The 16,029-nt window shown below is 38.3% G+C and overlaps 1 protein-coding gene across 3 annotated transcripts in view; it reads left to right on the forward strand.

Annotated features, from left to right (window-relative positions):
• The first annotated feature begins 1,604 nt into the window (after window positions 1-1,604).
• LOC127643648 (runt-related transcription factor 1-like) overlaps window positions 1,605-16,029 on the forward strand; it is a 79,535-nt gene continuing 65,110 nt past the window's right edge. The window contains exons 1-2 of one of the 3 annotated variants that reach the window (XM_052126457.1): window positions 1,605-2,017; window positions 2,119-2,280. In XM_052126457.1, coding sequence (XP_051982417.1) covers window positions 1,939-2,017; window positions 2,119-2,280 — 241 coding nt within the window. In that variant the 5' untranslated portion in view covers window positions 1,605-1,938. The remainder of the gene's footprint in view (window positions 2,018-2,118; window positions 2,281-16,029) is intronic. The other 2 variants (XM_052126454.1, XM_052126453.1) reach the window with 2 other exon arrangements.

A 16,029-nucleotide genomic window follows, 5' to 3' on the forward strand; every position in this document is an offset into this window, starting at 1 on the left:
TAATAGTCATCAAAGAAATGAGATTTGAACCAGGCAAAACAATAAAAAACAATAAGATTCATTGTTTTCCTGACGGAAAATGTTTTCGCAATAAATGTACTTATTTTTACAGTAATTTTACAGTAAAAATATGTAATAGTCATCAAAGAAATGAGATTTGAACCAGGCAAAACAATAAAAAACAATAAGTCTCATTGTTTTCCTGAAGGAAAATGTTTTCGCAATAAATGTTCTTATTTTTACAGTAATTTTACTGTAAAAATATGTAATAGTCATCAAAGAAATGAGATTTGAACCAGGCAAAACAATAAAAAACAATAAGATTCATTGTTTTCCTGACGGAAAATGTTTTCGCAAAAAATGATCTTATTTTTACAGTAATTTTACTGTAAAAATAAGCATAGTCATCAAAGAAATTAGATTTTGTCCTTTTCTGAATATTCGTCATATCGCGGCGCCATTTTGTTGCGCGTTCTGCATAACGCGGGGGCTCATTTCAGCTTATCGCTGTGCCACTCGGCCCATTTCACGGCCGGCCCGGTTCTCCTGATGGCCAGTCCGGCCCTGATCAGCCCCCAAGTGCGTGAAAATATCGGGAAAATGCCCGGAATGCCAGATTACCAATCCCGCCATGTCTGCTAACAATTGATGCTTGAGCTTTTATCAGCACTCACTTCACCTTTCTGAGCCATTTGGTTTTATATTTTTAATTCAATGATATTCATACATTTGTATGTGAGGCTGAAGTGTCCAAATACTTTTTTGTGTCCCCTGTACATGTAAATAATTCTAATCAAGTTCTAATTATTTACTGAACTTTTTAGACCAAATATACGGCCATATTCTGACAGTTTATATTTAATTTTCTTTTTCTTTTGCAGAATCTGCATATTAGGCTGATACCAATGGCACCTTGTCACATGCAAATCTCATATTGATGTCTTCGATTTGCATCAGGTAATGCAAAAGTTCACAAATGGAGTCCCTTTGACTTTGTTTTGCACAATAAATAAGTAAAAGTAATTAAATATACGATTATACAAGCTAAAAATGGTCCCAAAACATATTTGGACACTCAAGTCACACTTAAAAATGTCCGTGCTCAGATGCTGCTTCTCTTTCTAACCCACTTTTGTAACGTTTTCTAATGCAGTGACATTTATACTGTACATTTGTGAGTGTAGCTGAAGTCTCCAAATATGTTTTGCTCCTGCTGTATGTGTGATATCTATATCAATATTTCAAAAGTTTCAGTTTTAAAGTTTTAGACCGATAAGAAAGACGGCTACAGCACATCAATGGTGTCTGAAATACTGGAGTAATTGTGTCCTCTCCTGTAGACACATTTGCATGTTTCGTACACTAATACTGATAAAACAACACACATGCATCAACTGTTTAATGCTGCAGCGTTCACACCTACTCACTTCCAACCCCCCTCCCATTGCATGCTCTCACAATTGAAACAGACCTCGTCTATTTCCTCCTTTTCAACGTGGACAGGTGGGGTTTGATAGACTCCTCCGCCGTGCAAAACCTTGACAGAACAAAATGAGAATGAAATTTGCTGGAGCATGTGACACCAACGGCCCAATGGCTCACCCTCTGCTTTTTTTGACCAATTGTAGGGAACAGTTAAACTTGTTGTCTGTCTAGGGAGAAGCTTTCTGTGGGCCGCCACAACCACAAACCAAGTCTGCAACCGGTCACGGCTCTCTAGGCACTCGAGACGAGCAAGATAAAGATAGACAGAGGGAACCAAAAGACTTTGAGAGGGGGAGGGAGGGCGATGAGATGAACTGTTGATGTCACCATGTGAATCAGCCAAATCGCCCGAAAAAAAAAAACCACAGCGACGTATTTGTGCTTCTTCTATTTTACACAAGGGTAAGCATCAGTCAACCACAGGCTGACCGCCGATCTCAATCTCTCTGAAACATGCACAGAACTCCAGGACAGAACCGGCCGAACAACACCACTGGACCAGCACAGGGCGAACAAGTGTTCCAGGGTGTGGGTGTGTACGGGACGTTGGGGTTCGGGGTCCAGTTTAGGGGAAGGAACGTGTATCTTTGAGCTTTGAGCATGTCGTCACGGTCATGTTTTTGGTCTTTGCAGGGCAAACCCGGGAACCCTTCAAAATTTGCGAGCAGATCAAGTTAGAGGCGTTGGATTCGGGCGAGGAGGACGACTCTATTCTGGGGAAGCAGCAACCGCTTGCGATGGCCTCCAACAGCATCTTTGAAAGCTTCTCGTCCTACCAGTCTTGTTTACAAAGGGGTGAGTTTAAGAGATTGCATGTGGCTTTTATCATGTGCAACTTTCGAAATGTTCTCTGATTTTGTGGCTTCGATAAGGTGTACGATACTGGAAGGAACACCCGAGTTCTTCTCCACGCCGAGCGTGTATCGATGCAGATGTTTGTGCAAAATTACGACACTGAAGTGCTGGTTTGCCGTGTCGGTTTAGTACTGAAATCTTGTGGCTGAATGTGAAAACCACAGGACTGTGGGTTACTGAGTACATTACTAGTTAACCTCATTCTACCAGTTGATGCACGTCGGACTCCAACGAGTCTTTCTTACATTTCCCTGTCAAATAAAAAACAGCGAAAGGCTAAAACGTTATTTGTTCTTTGCATCTTGTCAAACGGTACGTTTGCTGTTAACATTGAGATGGTTTATGCCAATGAATCTTTGTTTTATATCCCCTAAATAACAGTTTAAGAGATTAAAAAGCACAACCATAAATGCTGCGAAGAAGTAGAAGTTTGAGAAGATTCTTCACCATTAAGTCAAATAACGTTAAAGTCACGTAGCGAACGGTGCTTGGGTTTGACGATGCAACGATTGGGATTTTGGAAAAGTGGCATTTGCATGCATTGATGTTCCTTGATATGTTGACGAGTTAACGCACATCTCTTTATGAGTCACAGAAATGCATTGGCACATTTACGTCTATCTGAACATTCTCGATGCATGAGGCTTTTTCAAAAGCTCTTCAGTGCTTTTAGCCTTTCAGGTTCAAACTCATTGTAGACCAACGTCTATATCACACTTATGAGCATCTGCAGCCCTTGTATCTTGAATGCCTGCTCTAACTAACCTGAATAAAACACATGTTATGTTGGTACGCATCATACTGCACTGTTACGTTTGGAGTCTTCGCTCATTCTAATCACTTATCTTCTTAACCACCATGCAACAGCTCGTGTGCTATATGCAACAAGTTTTTTGATAAACAAATCACATCAACAGGATAGACCATAGTGAGACCTTGCTGCTTTGTTGATAGTGTGCAGAATAAGAGCTGTAAACTGACATTTACTTAAAACGTCTCAACCAAAGCATTATATACACCGATCAGCCACAACATTAAAACCACCTGCCTAATATTGTTTGTGCCGCCAATATAGCGCCAAACCCGCAACTCAGAAAAGCATTATTCTATCACAATTGTACAGAGTGGTTATCTGAGTTACTGTAGACTTTATCGGTTCAAGCCATTTTGGCCATTCTTTGTTGTCCTCTCTCATCAACAAGGTGTTTCCATCCACAGAACTGACGCTCACTTGATGCTTTGTGTTTTCTAAATGTAAATTCTAGAGACTGTTGTGTGTGAAAATCCCAGAAATACTCAAACCAGCCCATCTGGCACCAACACTCATCCATGTGATTATCCAATCAGCCAATCGTGTGGCAGCAGTGCATCAAATCATGCAGATACGGGTCAGGAGCTTCAGTGAATGTTCACATCAGCCATCAGAATGGGGAGTGGCATGATCGTTGGTGTCAGACGGGCTGGTTTGAGGATTTCTGTAACTGCTGATATTAGGGTAAGTACAATTAAATATAAAAAAATATTATTTAGTCAAATTAATAAATACACAAAACAAAACAAAACAAAAAGAACAACTAATATAGATGATTAGGGTTACTAAAATAATATAAAATAAATTAAAATAAAAAAATACAATTGAAAAATGAATTAACAATTAAATGAATAAATAAACAATTAAATTAAACAGAATCTAGATAATTATATTTAATCAAATAAATTACAAAGAAACAAATATAGTAACAATGAGGAATTAATCAAATTATTAAATAAACAATTAAATGAATATCTACAATATTAGGGTAAATAAAAAAGTAAAACATTTTAATAATTCAAACAAATAAAAAAAACAAAAAAAAACTAATGAATCTAGATTGCTAGGGTAATAAATTAATATTAAATAAAACGAGAAAAATTAAATAGTAAAATTAATAAATAATTAAAATAAATAAAAAATGAAATAAAACCAAAAAAACTAATAAAACTAGATTGCTAGGGTAATTAATTAACATAAAATAAAACGAGAAAAATAAAATAGTAAAATTAATTAATTATTCAAATAAATAAAAATTAAATAAAACAAAACAAAACAAATAAATCTAGATTAATAGGGTAATAAATTAATATAAAATAAAATGAGAAAAATTATTTAATTATTCATATAAATAAAAAATGAAATAAAACAAAAAACTAATAAATCTAGATTACTAAGGTAATAAATTAATAATAAATAAAACAAGAAAAATAAAATATTAAAATTAATGAATAATCAAATTAATAAATAAACAATCAAATTTAACAAAATACCTATTAATCTAGATTTTTAGGGTTAATAAATACATTTTGGGATTTTAAATGCAATATTTATTTAAATAATTAAATATGCATGAACAAAAGCTTCGTTTTTAGATAGCAGCGATTTAACTTCATAACGCTGGACTTTCCCTCCTTATTTGCATCTGTGTGTAGAATTTTTCAAGATTTTATTCTGAAACTGAAATGACTGAATGGAAATGACCCTGTAAAAAGTTAATTGTCTCTCTCTTGCAAGGTTCAAATCATATTTTTCTGGATAAAACATGCATTTAAAAAAGCATTTGATGCAAGTACTTTGAATCTGTCTTTGAATGGAAGTTTCTGCCATGGGATCATTTTTAAAAGTGATGTTTATGAGGTTAAGAGGTTATGAGGTTTGCTAACCTTTTCTTGCTTCTTGAAAAAAGCACGTACATCTCGTTTTAGTTTCCTGACTCTTTCTTTCTCATGCACACATGCGTCTACATGCGTGTGGGCGCTTTCAGTTAACACAGGAAGTTTATCAGTCGCACCCGATACATGTTTGTGCTTGAGTACATGTGAACAAGTCTCGATGGAACATCTTTAACAGAAGACCTTTACTCTTCTAATCATACAGGCGCAACTAAACCCAAGATGTGTTTATATCAGTTTTGGGGAGTAGCTTACTAAAAGTATCTACACTATATGAAAAGTGCATGAAATGCGTGTATAGTAAACATGTATGAGCATGCACATGGAGTGAAATGTGTGCAGCTTTTCCCCGTCTATCATTCACACTTCTCCTGTTTGCTAATACTCACTAACACGCTAACCAGCGGGCTCGTGAGGATTCACCTCGAATCACTCTGTGGTATCTGTTTATCAGATGGTTAGTGTGTAAATCTCTATCTGCAAGTATAGCACACTGTATGGAATCACTTAGCATGCATGCTAGCTTGCATTTTGCATCTCTTATGATCTCTCTTTGCAGATGCATGTCATGCAAGATTCAAAGCAATGTTCCTGCTTAGATTGAAGCGTACTTTTTAAGTGAATGCAAAAATACAGAAACAAAGCACCGACAATGTGACATCATCATCAGCGTTGTTTCAGAAGCTTCTTTAAAAGTGTCCCAAGCGAAAAGCGAGTGCAAAAAGTTACAAAAAAGTAGCTATATGCTTGGTGGGTAGTTATAGTGGCAATGCATTTTAAATAATCAAACTGTAAAATTATATAACTTATTTTTAAACAAAAAAATACGCAAAGGGTTGATCGTGTCTTCTGTTCCAGCACATTTCGTTAGGGTTTGGATTAGCCCTATGGCCATACGATTCAATCCTTTGCTTTACATGATAAATTAGCATAATTTATTCAGATTCAAAGTAACGTCCAGCATCATCCAATCACTGTCAACCATGTTCAAATAAAATTATCCATTATAAATGTTGAATCTATGAACTGATGATCATTGAGTGTCCAAACATCATCTGCAGCCTGAAACTGAACTTTTGATCAGATTTTAGGAGTGAACGCACTTAACTGCATAGAGAGCTATAGGATGCTCCCTTGCTCCCTATTTAGTGCATGACTTAACCTCCAGTGTGCTGTCTGTCTGCACTGGTCTCAGAACAGTTATAGGAGAGCTATAGGATGCTCCCTTGCTCCCTATTTAGTGAACGACTTAACCTCCAGTGTCCTGTCTGTCTGCACTGGTCTCAGAACAGTTATAGGAGAGCTATAGGATGCTCCCTTGCTCCCTATTTAGTGCACGACTTAACCTCTAGTGTGCTGTCTGTCTGCACTGGTCTCAGAACAGTTTGAAATGCACATCCTAACTCCATATAAAGCCTCTGAAAGCAACATTTTCCATCTTTTAGATGCGTCCATTAACTCTCAATGTGATGATGCACAGTAACTATAGGATCTTTTAAATGAGAATAAGCATATAGTCCATGTACGTGGTCATTGTGTTCAACAGAGTACTACTGTGCGCTAAATTGCTATAATTTAAAAAATGGCATATCGGATGAAACTAGAGTATCTACTCTTTTGACTCAAACAGGTTTTAATGTAAAAACTTAATTAGGTTTCTCGTCAGATGTAGTTGTGTTGCCGGTTCTCTCAAAGACAAACTCCGCTGTGATCGGCGCCATGTTGTTTGGTCACATGACTATAAATCGAAAGTTTAACTCTTTACTGACACTACAGATTCTCCAGAACTGAGATCAGTTTTACGAAATAAAATTACGTGTTGCATATAGCGAAGCCAAAATACATCGTCCATGCATGTGAACGCGGGGACGCACAAGGTTTAAGTCATTCATTTCCAATGGAGAGTCGTGCGGGGGCTGTGGAGGTTTCTGACCATCTCCAGATGCAACATTTTCAGATCTGATTTGAGCTTCGGCTGCATTGAAAGATATGATCTCGTATGACTAGACCGTATGTGGCTGCCGACCAGAAGTGATGTATTCCTGTAAATGAATGTCATTCTGAAGTAAACTACTGGAAGCTTCTCCCTCAATGAATCAAATACATCGCGAGCATAATGACAGTTCATCATGACTGCCACTAGGGGGAGAAATACGACAGTCATATGTGAATGTCGGAGACAGTGAAAAGGTGGCTTAAGAAACAACCCCTATGCATGTGAAATAAGGCCGTGTTTATATAAATATGTGGTACATGTACACGCAATCTCAATATTGTGCATTGTTGCATTCCAAACACTTTCAGACCGCAAGTACATGATGCATTTTCAATGTCGCTGCTAGGGGCGCTATAGCAGACATTAGTGGAGCAACAGTTTGAAAAGAATATTGCTTAACATGTAAGATAAAGTCAATGTTTTTACAGCAACTTATCTGAATAATAACACATCCAGTTCAATGGCACAGGCTTATAAAGGTAACTCTATCGCCCCCTTGAGGACTGAGGTTTGTTACCGCCACAGTAACGCAAGAACGGACATCAAGCATTCATTTCTCCTAATTTGGTTTGCCTAGTTCCCAATGTGCTTTTTTAAGTCCTCGTGGTGACGTAGTGAACTTCGTATTCCACAACATTTGTTAGTAAAACGTGTATCTTAGTGAATTCGAAATATTCATAATTAGGGGGCGTGTGCATGTTCATTCACAATTATCATAATACAAGTCCATGAAAACACCATATAAGGAAGGCTCGAGACTCACTAATAAATGCTGTTTACATCTGTGCGGAACAGTAGTGTATTCACATCATAACATTTTGATTTAGCAAACGTTGTCCTTGTTCGCTGTCCTTTTTTTAGCATATCGCGGCGCCGTTTTGTGGTCCGTTCTGCATAATGCGGTAGCGCGCATTTGAGCTTATCGCGGCTCATTCGGCATGTTTCTCGGCCAACCTACCGGCCTGCTCAGTTCTCCCGCTCATGAGTCCGCCCCTCATCTGTGCCAAAGTGCGTCGGCCCACTGGGAATATGCCCGGTATGCCATACGACAATATGCAGGCTTTTTGTTATTTTTCCACTGTTTTATTGTGTACGGACCTGCCCGCGATGTGTTTATTTATAGGTTTAACAGCATTAGCATTGACCATACGCTATCACCTAAACGCTATCTATCGATGCTTATACTAAATTATGAAACCGAAATTATAGAGCTCATATCAAATAAAAAACTGTCCAGCTCGTCATGTTACAGAGCAATCATTTATACTAGAAAAATCAAGCTGGAATTACGATATGCAGAGTAGGGAAAAATTCTACGTTGTAAAATAGCTGCTGTCACTAATTGACATTTTCACGTGTTGACTTGATCTTAAATGTAACTATGTAGCTTCTTTCCTTAGAAACCTCTACTTTTGGATGAATATGGAGAAAGAAAGCCAGTCGGATTATGTGCTCTGGATACGCTAACAATTCCGATTAAAAGAGCTCCTTTATTTGTTACAGTTATTACAGTAGAGATTTCTGATTAATGCAACTTTGTGACCAGAGTGATCGGTCACAGGCCATCTGAATGGGTAACGTTTGTATGTTTAGCTTTAGTAGGCCACGGTGTGTCTGTGTGAGGGGTCATCAAGAAAATAAACAGAGAGGTGGTAAAAGTGAACTTTCAGCTTCGACATGTGCCACTTGAGCGCTCCTTCACCTCTGTATGTTAAAATGAGGCCACTTTCACTCTCAACGTCTCCTGTTTCCTTCTCCAAAGCGCGCTCCGTGCGGTCTGGCACTTTGGACACAGTTCACACTCCATATATGTCGCTAATGTTTAACTGCAGATTAAAGTTTTACAAGGTTGTTTTTGTGCTCCTGTGGGTCCCAGTGTCACCAGAGATGGATTTATGGTGGTTCTTGAGGGTCATCTCAGTCTGGTGGACCTTGCGTACCCACAGCTTTGCGCCTGGCCACCGCTGATTTCTGGTTATCTACATCCCCAGGCACCTGAGAAGGAAACCAAGTCGCCTGGTCCATGCAGATTCAGAGAGGGACTTATATAGGGTCATAAATTCCTGCTCCCAGCTCCCATGTGTCCATTGGTTGTCGGGGGGAATTCAAGAGCTTGGTGGAACTTGGAGAAGGTGTGAATAGGACTGACGGGCTCGTATCAGGCCTCAAAAGATATGGGAATGTGGTCAGTGTGGCACCTGTGATAAATTAGATGAAATCTCACCTCAAAGTAAACTCATATTTTGCCAAAGTACCCCTGCAACAAGAGTGTGCTGGGACATTTAGGGCTACTTGGAAAAATGCATCTCATTCCAGCTCCTTTCCAAAGGCCTTTTTGCGGGCTCGAACTTTATATAATAACCAAGCAAAGTTGCCATCTGACATATTTAGGAAGATTGTGAATTTGAGTTTGAAAAACCCCAAAGGAAAGTCATTTTAGAGGTGAAACAAACTACTAGATTTTGATGCGATTTCGAAAAAACTAAAATATTATTTGGGATGTTTCGTTCTGAAGTAAATGCTTTTACTAAAAAAATGTATAGAGCAATCGCAAACTAAAGGAAACGTCATGGAAAGTCATTTCAACAGTTCTTATCGAGCAATGACAAACTTACCCTGTTGTTGAACGCCCCCTTTTTGAGCACAAACCATGAAAATGACACACCTGAAGTTAAATGGTTGTATTTACGGGACCCTTTGGAGTTTGGACACAGTTGTGGCATCTTTTGAAAGAGACACTTTGGACTTTATTTCACAAGTATCATAATTAATATATGTTGTTATTTATTAAAGTTAGAGAAGCTGAAGTTTATAGTAATGGAAATATTTTGTGCCGATCGTGTTTTTATAATCTATAAAACAATAATAAAAGTGTCAAGACACCCCAGAAATACAAAGTTCTCAAAGTCACGAGTCTAAAGAAGTTTCGTTTCTAATCTGAAGATGATTTAATAATAAATGAGTTCCTGCAGCTTTAAATCTCTGTAAAATCTCTGGAAGTGTTCAGAGTAAAATGAAGCTCCGCCTCTCAAGACGACACTAAATCTGACGGCACTGCTCGACTATTATGAATAAAACTACGCCACATTTTTATAAACAGACTTTGGAGACGGCTGGTTTTGTTTATGAGACTCTAATATATCAGATCATAAACAGTTTTACAACATGAATGCTGCTCAGATTGCAGTTTGATGAAGAACGATGACGAAGGCGAGATCTCATGTAAACAATGGAGAATATATCAATATTTCTCACATTTATCACTTTTATGGACAAAAAGTGCGATTGGATGTTTTTCAATGAACGCTTGTCATGGACGATTGACCCAAGTGTGTTGAACTGGATTCATCTGGCGATCGTGTTTTCATAATGAAAGTCCCGTTTTGATATTGCATGTGTTCATTTGTGTTTCTTTTTTTTATTTTCTCCCCTTTTCTCCTCAATTTGGAACGCCCAATTCCCAATGCGCTCCAAGTCCTCGTGGTGGCGTAGTGACTCGCCTCAATCCGGGTAGCGGAGGATAAATCTCAGTGGCCTCCACGTCTGAGACCTTCAATCCGCGCATCTTTTCACGAGGCTTGTTGAGCGCGTTACCGTGGAGACGTAGTGCACGTGGAGGCTTCACGCTATTCTCCGCGGCATCCACGCACAACTCACCACACGCTCCACTGAGAGCGACAACCACATTATAGCGACCACGAGGAGGTTACCCCATGTGACTCTACCCTCCCTAGCAACCGGGCCAATTTGGTTGCTTAGGAGACCTGGCTGGAGTTGAGGCGGCACGGTGGCTCAGTGGTTAGCACTGTCGCCTCACAGCAAGAAGGTCCTGGGTTTGAGTCCTGGGCTCAACTAAGGTCTTTCTGTGTGGAGTTTGCATGTTCTTCCAAAAACATGCAGGTTAAGTGAATTGGAGTCGTGTGGATTACTTTTATGTTGCCTAAATATGACTTTTGGACCGTCAAAGTGCCGGAACCCATGTACATCCATTATAAGGACCGGACGGAGCTCTATCTTCTTCTAGAAATCTCCATTTGTGTTATGATGAAGAAAGACAGACATACACATATGGGATGGCATAGTTCACCCATTTTCATTTTTGGGTGAACTATTCCTTTAAGAGGTTAAATCGCCTTTTTTACGGTCGTTTTAGGGTTTATGGTGTTTCGTCACCATGGCAACAGTTATTGTGAAGTGTAAATTGGATATAACTTCACACATAAAACGTTAGTCGATTTAAATCCACGTTAGCATCTTGTTTACGTCTTATGGATATACTTTCGAAACAGCATTTTAACGTGTGTGAAACACTGATATTGTATTAATAAAGATCACGTGTTTAAGAAAGTAATTAGTCATTTTGGTCAGTAGCATCTCTGTAAAGTGTTTATCTGCTGTCCTAAATGAAAATATCCTGATGCTTGTCATAATAGCACGCCATTTTGTACATTAATTTAAAAAAAAGTCAGACTTCAGCAGTTTTTCGGTGTAATATTTCTCCAGAGACGTTTGTTTTGCTGTGAACACACACCAGCTTTATTTTATTTCAATAAATATTCGGAGGAGAGGCATTGATTCGCTGACCACATCATATTAAATAAAGCACTGATTGGTCAGTTATCGATCTGGTCGCGCTTCATGTTGAATGTGAGATTAGCAGCGGTCCTGTATGTCAGAACGAGCCATTACTATAATTATGTCTGCTGTATGTACCTACATTTGACAAAATGTGCCGTATACAACAGAGCAACTAAATAGTTTACGTAGCCAACTATCACCCATCTATGCCATGGGCAAGACAAGCTTCCTTATGAAAAGCACTATTGGAGCCCAAACACACGTCAAATGATGTGAGCCATCTCTGCCTTTCATAACACGCCCGTGAAGGGAAGAGAAAGCAGCTCTTCGGGTTCAATGTGTATGTTGAAAACCACAGAGAGGTTTTTGCTGGTGCAGATAAGAGGTTGGGAACTCTGAGTTCTTCGGTTCTCCCTCGTGTTGGCGTCCCTTCACCCCTCTTCTTCCTGTCAGTCGACAGCTCGGCGTGACGAGGAAGATGTGTTGATGAAAATAACTGCATTGCTGTCAGCCTAAGTCTCTGTTTTAACACCTTAACTCTGAGAAAGCGGAACAAGACTTGTTTCAAGGCCTTGACAGGAAGACGCTGCTTTTGCAAGGTGCGGGAAGAGCACGTCCCTCTCGCTCTCCGTGTATTTCATGCGCACAGGATATGTGCAAAACCCTAGTGCAACCCAACTGCAAATATCCTCATTGTGCTTGTTAAAAGGAATCGTTTCAACATTCTGTCATTGTTTACTCACCCTCGTGTCATTCCAAACATTTCTTTATCATGTGGATTAAAACAAACGTTGTGAAGAATCTTTACGCAGCTCTTTTCCATGCATTGAAAGTAAATGACCACATATGTCAAACATATAAAAGTACCATAAAAGTATTTTTTATGTGAAACAAAGCACTTTGTTGTTTAAGGAACAAACCCATATTTAAGTCATTATTTGCTGATAATCTTCCTCTTCGATGAAGCTCAGACTGGGCCGGCACACGTGTTCCACACATTAAGCTTTTTTATTGTATTGTTCATATGGTGCAACATAGTCTCATGACAGCTCGTAATAATCGTTTGGGATGGCGAGATATCGTATGACTTGGCTCATATGAAAAGGTAACGCTTTTATTCCCATAGGGAGCAAACTTAGGACAGATTTTTATAACATTGTTCATTCGTTTGTTTATTTTTCTCAATGGGAGTAAACGCCGCCTCAGTTCATATGATTCCTTGTGATTTCACCATCTCGTACTTTTATGACTTTTCATTAGACTGGATCTTTGGAAACTTAGAAACTTTTAAAATTTTGAACGAGCCAACTTGTACTACTTGTCACGATTTTGTCATCTCGTAATATTGTAACAACTTGTCCTGAGAATGGTTGTTTGGTCTTTGGAAACTTGGTAAAGTTTATTTATTTTTCTTTATCGAAGTAAAAGTTGCACATTTTTGTATTTGTCTACTCTTGCGATTTTACCATCTCATACTATTATTATGAGATCCGTTGTTTGGTCTCAGGAAACTTGGAAAAACCGTAAAAACATTGATCGTTGGTTCTCTTATTTTTCTGTATGGGAGTAAATGTTGTAACATTTTGTTCGAGCCAACTTGTACGATTTCTTATGATTTCGCCATCAGCGTAATAATAAAATGAGATGGTAAAATTGTACAAAAATGTACAACTTTTACTCGCATAAGAGGAAAATTAATAAACAATGCTATTACGATTTTTACCAAGTTTCCTGAAACCATACAACTCTGTCTCGTGACAAGTCGTTATAGTAATACGAGATGACAAAATCGTGACAAGTCGTACAAGTTGGCTCGGACCAAATTTGACAACTTTTACTCCCGCGGTGAAAAATAAGTGAGCCAACAAACAAAGTTTTGACGATTTTTACCAAGTTTCCAAAGACCATACAACTCTGTTTCAGGACATGTCGTAATAATAGTAGGAGATGGCGAAATTGAAAGAGTTGACTAATACAAAATTTACAACTTTTACTTCGATAAACAATTGGAAACTTGGAAAAAATATAATAACATTGTTTGTTGGCTCACTTATTTTTCTCTATGGTAGTAAAAGTTGTAACATTTTGTTCGAGCCAACTTGTACGATTTCTTATGATTTCGCCATCTCGTTCTACTATAACGACTTGTCCTGAGACATGGTTGTAAGGTCTTTGGAAACTTGGTAAAAGTCGTAATTATATTGCTCATTGGTTGTATCGAAGTAAAAGGTTTTTTTGTATTTGTCAACTTTCGCGATTTCACCATCTCGTACTACATTTACATTTACATTTATTCATTTGGCAGACGCTTTTATCCAAAGCGACTTACAAAAGAGGAAGAACATCAGCGAATCATCTTAGGGAGACAGTGGTACAAAAAGTGCCATATTACAAAGTTTCACTATCATCATAATAGTATACAAAACAGATTTAAGTGCAACAAGAAATGTAAATATATATTTTTTTTTATTTTTTTTTATTTTTTATTGACCGGTTAAGTGCTTGTACTATTATTACGAGTTATTATGAGATCCATTGTTTGGTCTCAGGAAACTTGGAAAAATCATAAAAACTTTGTTCGTTGACTCACTTTATTTTACCGTGGGAGTCCATCCATCCATCCATCCATCCATCCATCCATCCATCCATCTTCAACCACTTATCCGAAGTCTGGTCGCGGAGGCAGCTGCTCCAGCAGGGGGCCCCAAACTTCCCTATGCCGAGCCACATTAACCAGCTCTGACTGGGGGAGAGAGATGTAATCTCTCCACCTAATCCTGGGTCTTCCCCGAGGCCTCCTCCCAGCTGGACCGTGGGAGTAAAAGTTGTAAATGTTTGTACGAGCCAACTTATATGACTTGTCACGATTTTGTAATCTCGTACTATTATTACGACTTGTCATGAGACAGAGTTGTTTGGTCTCAGGAATCTTGGAAAAAATTGTAATAACATTGTTTGTTGGATCACTTATTTTTCCAAAAGTCTTGTATTTTTTCACAATTTCATCATTTTCTACTATCATGACGACTTGTCATGAGACAGAGTTGTATGGCCTTTGGAAACTTGGTAAAAGTCATAATAATATTGTTCGTTGGTTCGTTTATTTTTCTCAATGGGTGTAAAAGTTGTAGGTTTTTGATAGAGCCGACTTGTACGATTTCTTATGATTTCGCCATCTCGTTCTACTATAACGACTTGTCATGAGACAAGGTTGTATGGTCTTTGGAAACTTGGTAAAAATCGCAATAGGATTGTTTATTATTTATTAATTTTTCTCTATGCGAGTAAACGTTTTACGTTTTTGTACAATTTTACCATCTCATTCTATTATTACGACTCGTTTTTATTAAAATCGTAAATACTTTGTTCATTGGATCACTTATTTCTCACTGTGGGAGTAAAAGTTGTACATTTTTGTACGAGCCAACTTGTACGATTTCTTGCAATTTCTTCATCTCGTAATATTATTACCTTGTTATGAGGCCTGTTGTATGTTCTTAGGAAACTTGAGAAAAATTGTAATGACATTGTTCCTTGGCTTGTCTATTTTTCTCTACGGGAGTAAAAGTTGTATGTTTTTGGTTGAGTTCGCCATCTCGTACTATTATTACGACTTGGGTTGCACGGTCGCACGGACTACTTTTATGGTGCATTGTTGGTGTTTTTTGTTCTTGTTTGTAGCTTGTTACTATGATGTGGTTAGTACGAACTGTTGTTGTATGGCAGCATGAATAGGACTTGCTTCACATGCGAGATATGACGACATTTTCGGTGAGCACATTTGATCATTATTGCTTTTTGCCTTAACCCTACACTGCTACTCATTACAGAAGTGGCTTGTTACTCAAAAATCGACTGTGTTTATTAAAACAAATGACCTACAGTCACGCTACTGGAAAATGTGGTTAACTTAGTAGCGTTAGAGCTTTTAGTTATTCACAACACTGTATATATCAAGCAAATGTCCACTACAGTCGAATAGCTTGAGGCGTTGTGCGTGCATGTTTACAGCCTTTGCAAATTTTCTTTGTTGAAAATTTGTATGTGTTTTGTATGACGCGTGACATGTGAAGCTGCTCAAGGTATCAATAACAGAAGCCCGTCTGTGATGATGCAGCAGTCAATGTGGCTATGCTCGTTCAATGCTCGTTCAGCCAGAGATAGTAAAGTTGAAACATGCACGCTCAATAAACAGTACAAAGTTAGTCACACGCTTTCAAAAGAGACATGCTCTACAACCCGATAAGCTGAAGTGTGTGATTTGTTTGTGTGTGGTAAATGTTTGCACAAATTCAAACAAACTTTCAAACTGCATCTGAAACAACAGAGAGTTTGCATGCACACTTTTCTGTTCAATGATTGACAGGCCAGTCATTAGATGGGGGAGCACTTTCTAATGGCACATCCTT

This window comes from Xyrauchen texanus, chromosome 5 (genome assembly GCF_025860055.1).
Source record: "Xyrauchen texanus isolate HMW12.3.18 chromosome 5, RBS_HiC_50CHRs, whole genome shotgun sequence".
In the NCBI taxonomy this organism is placed as follows: Eukaryota; Metazoa; Chordata; class Actinopteri; order Cypriniformes; family Catostomidae; genus Xyrauchen; species Xyrauchen texanus.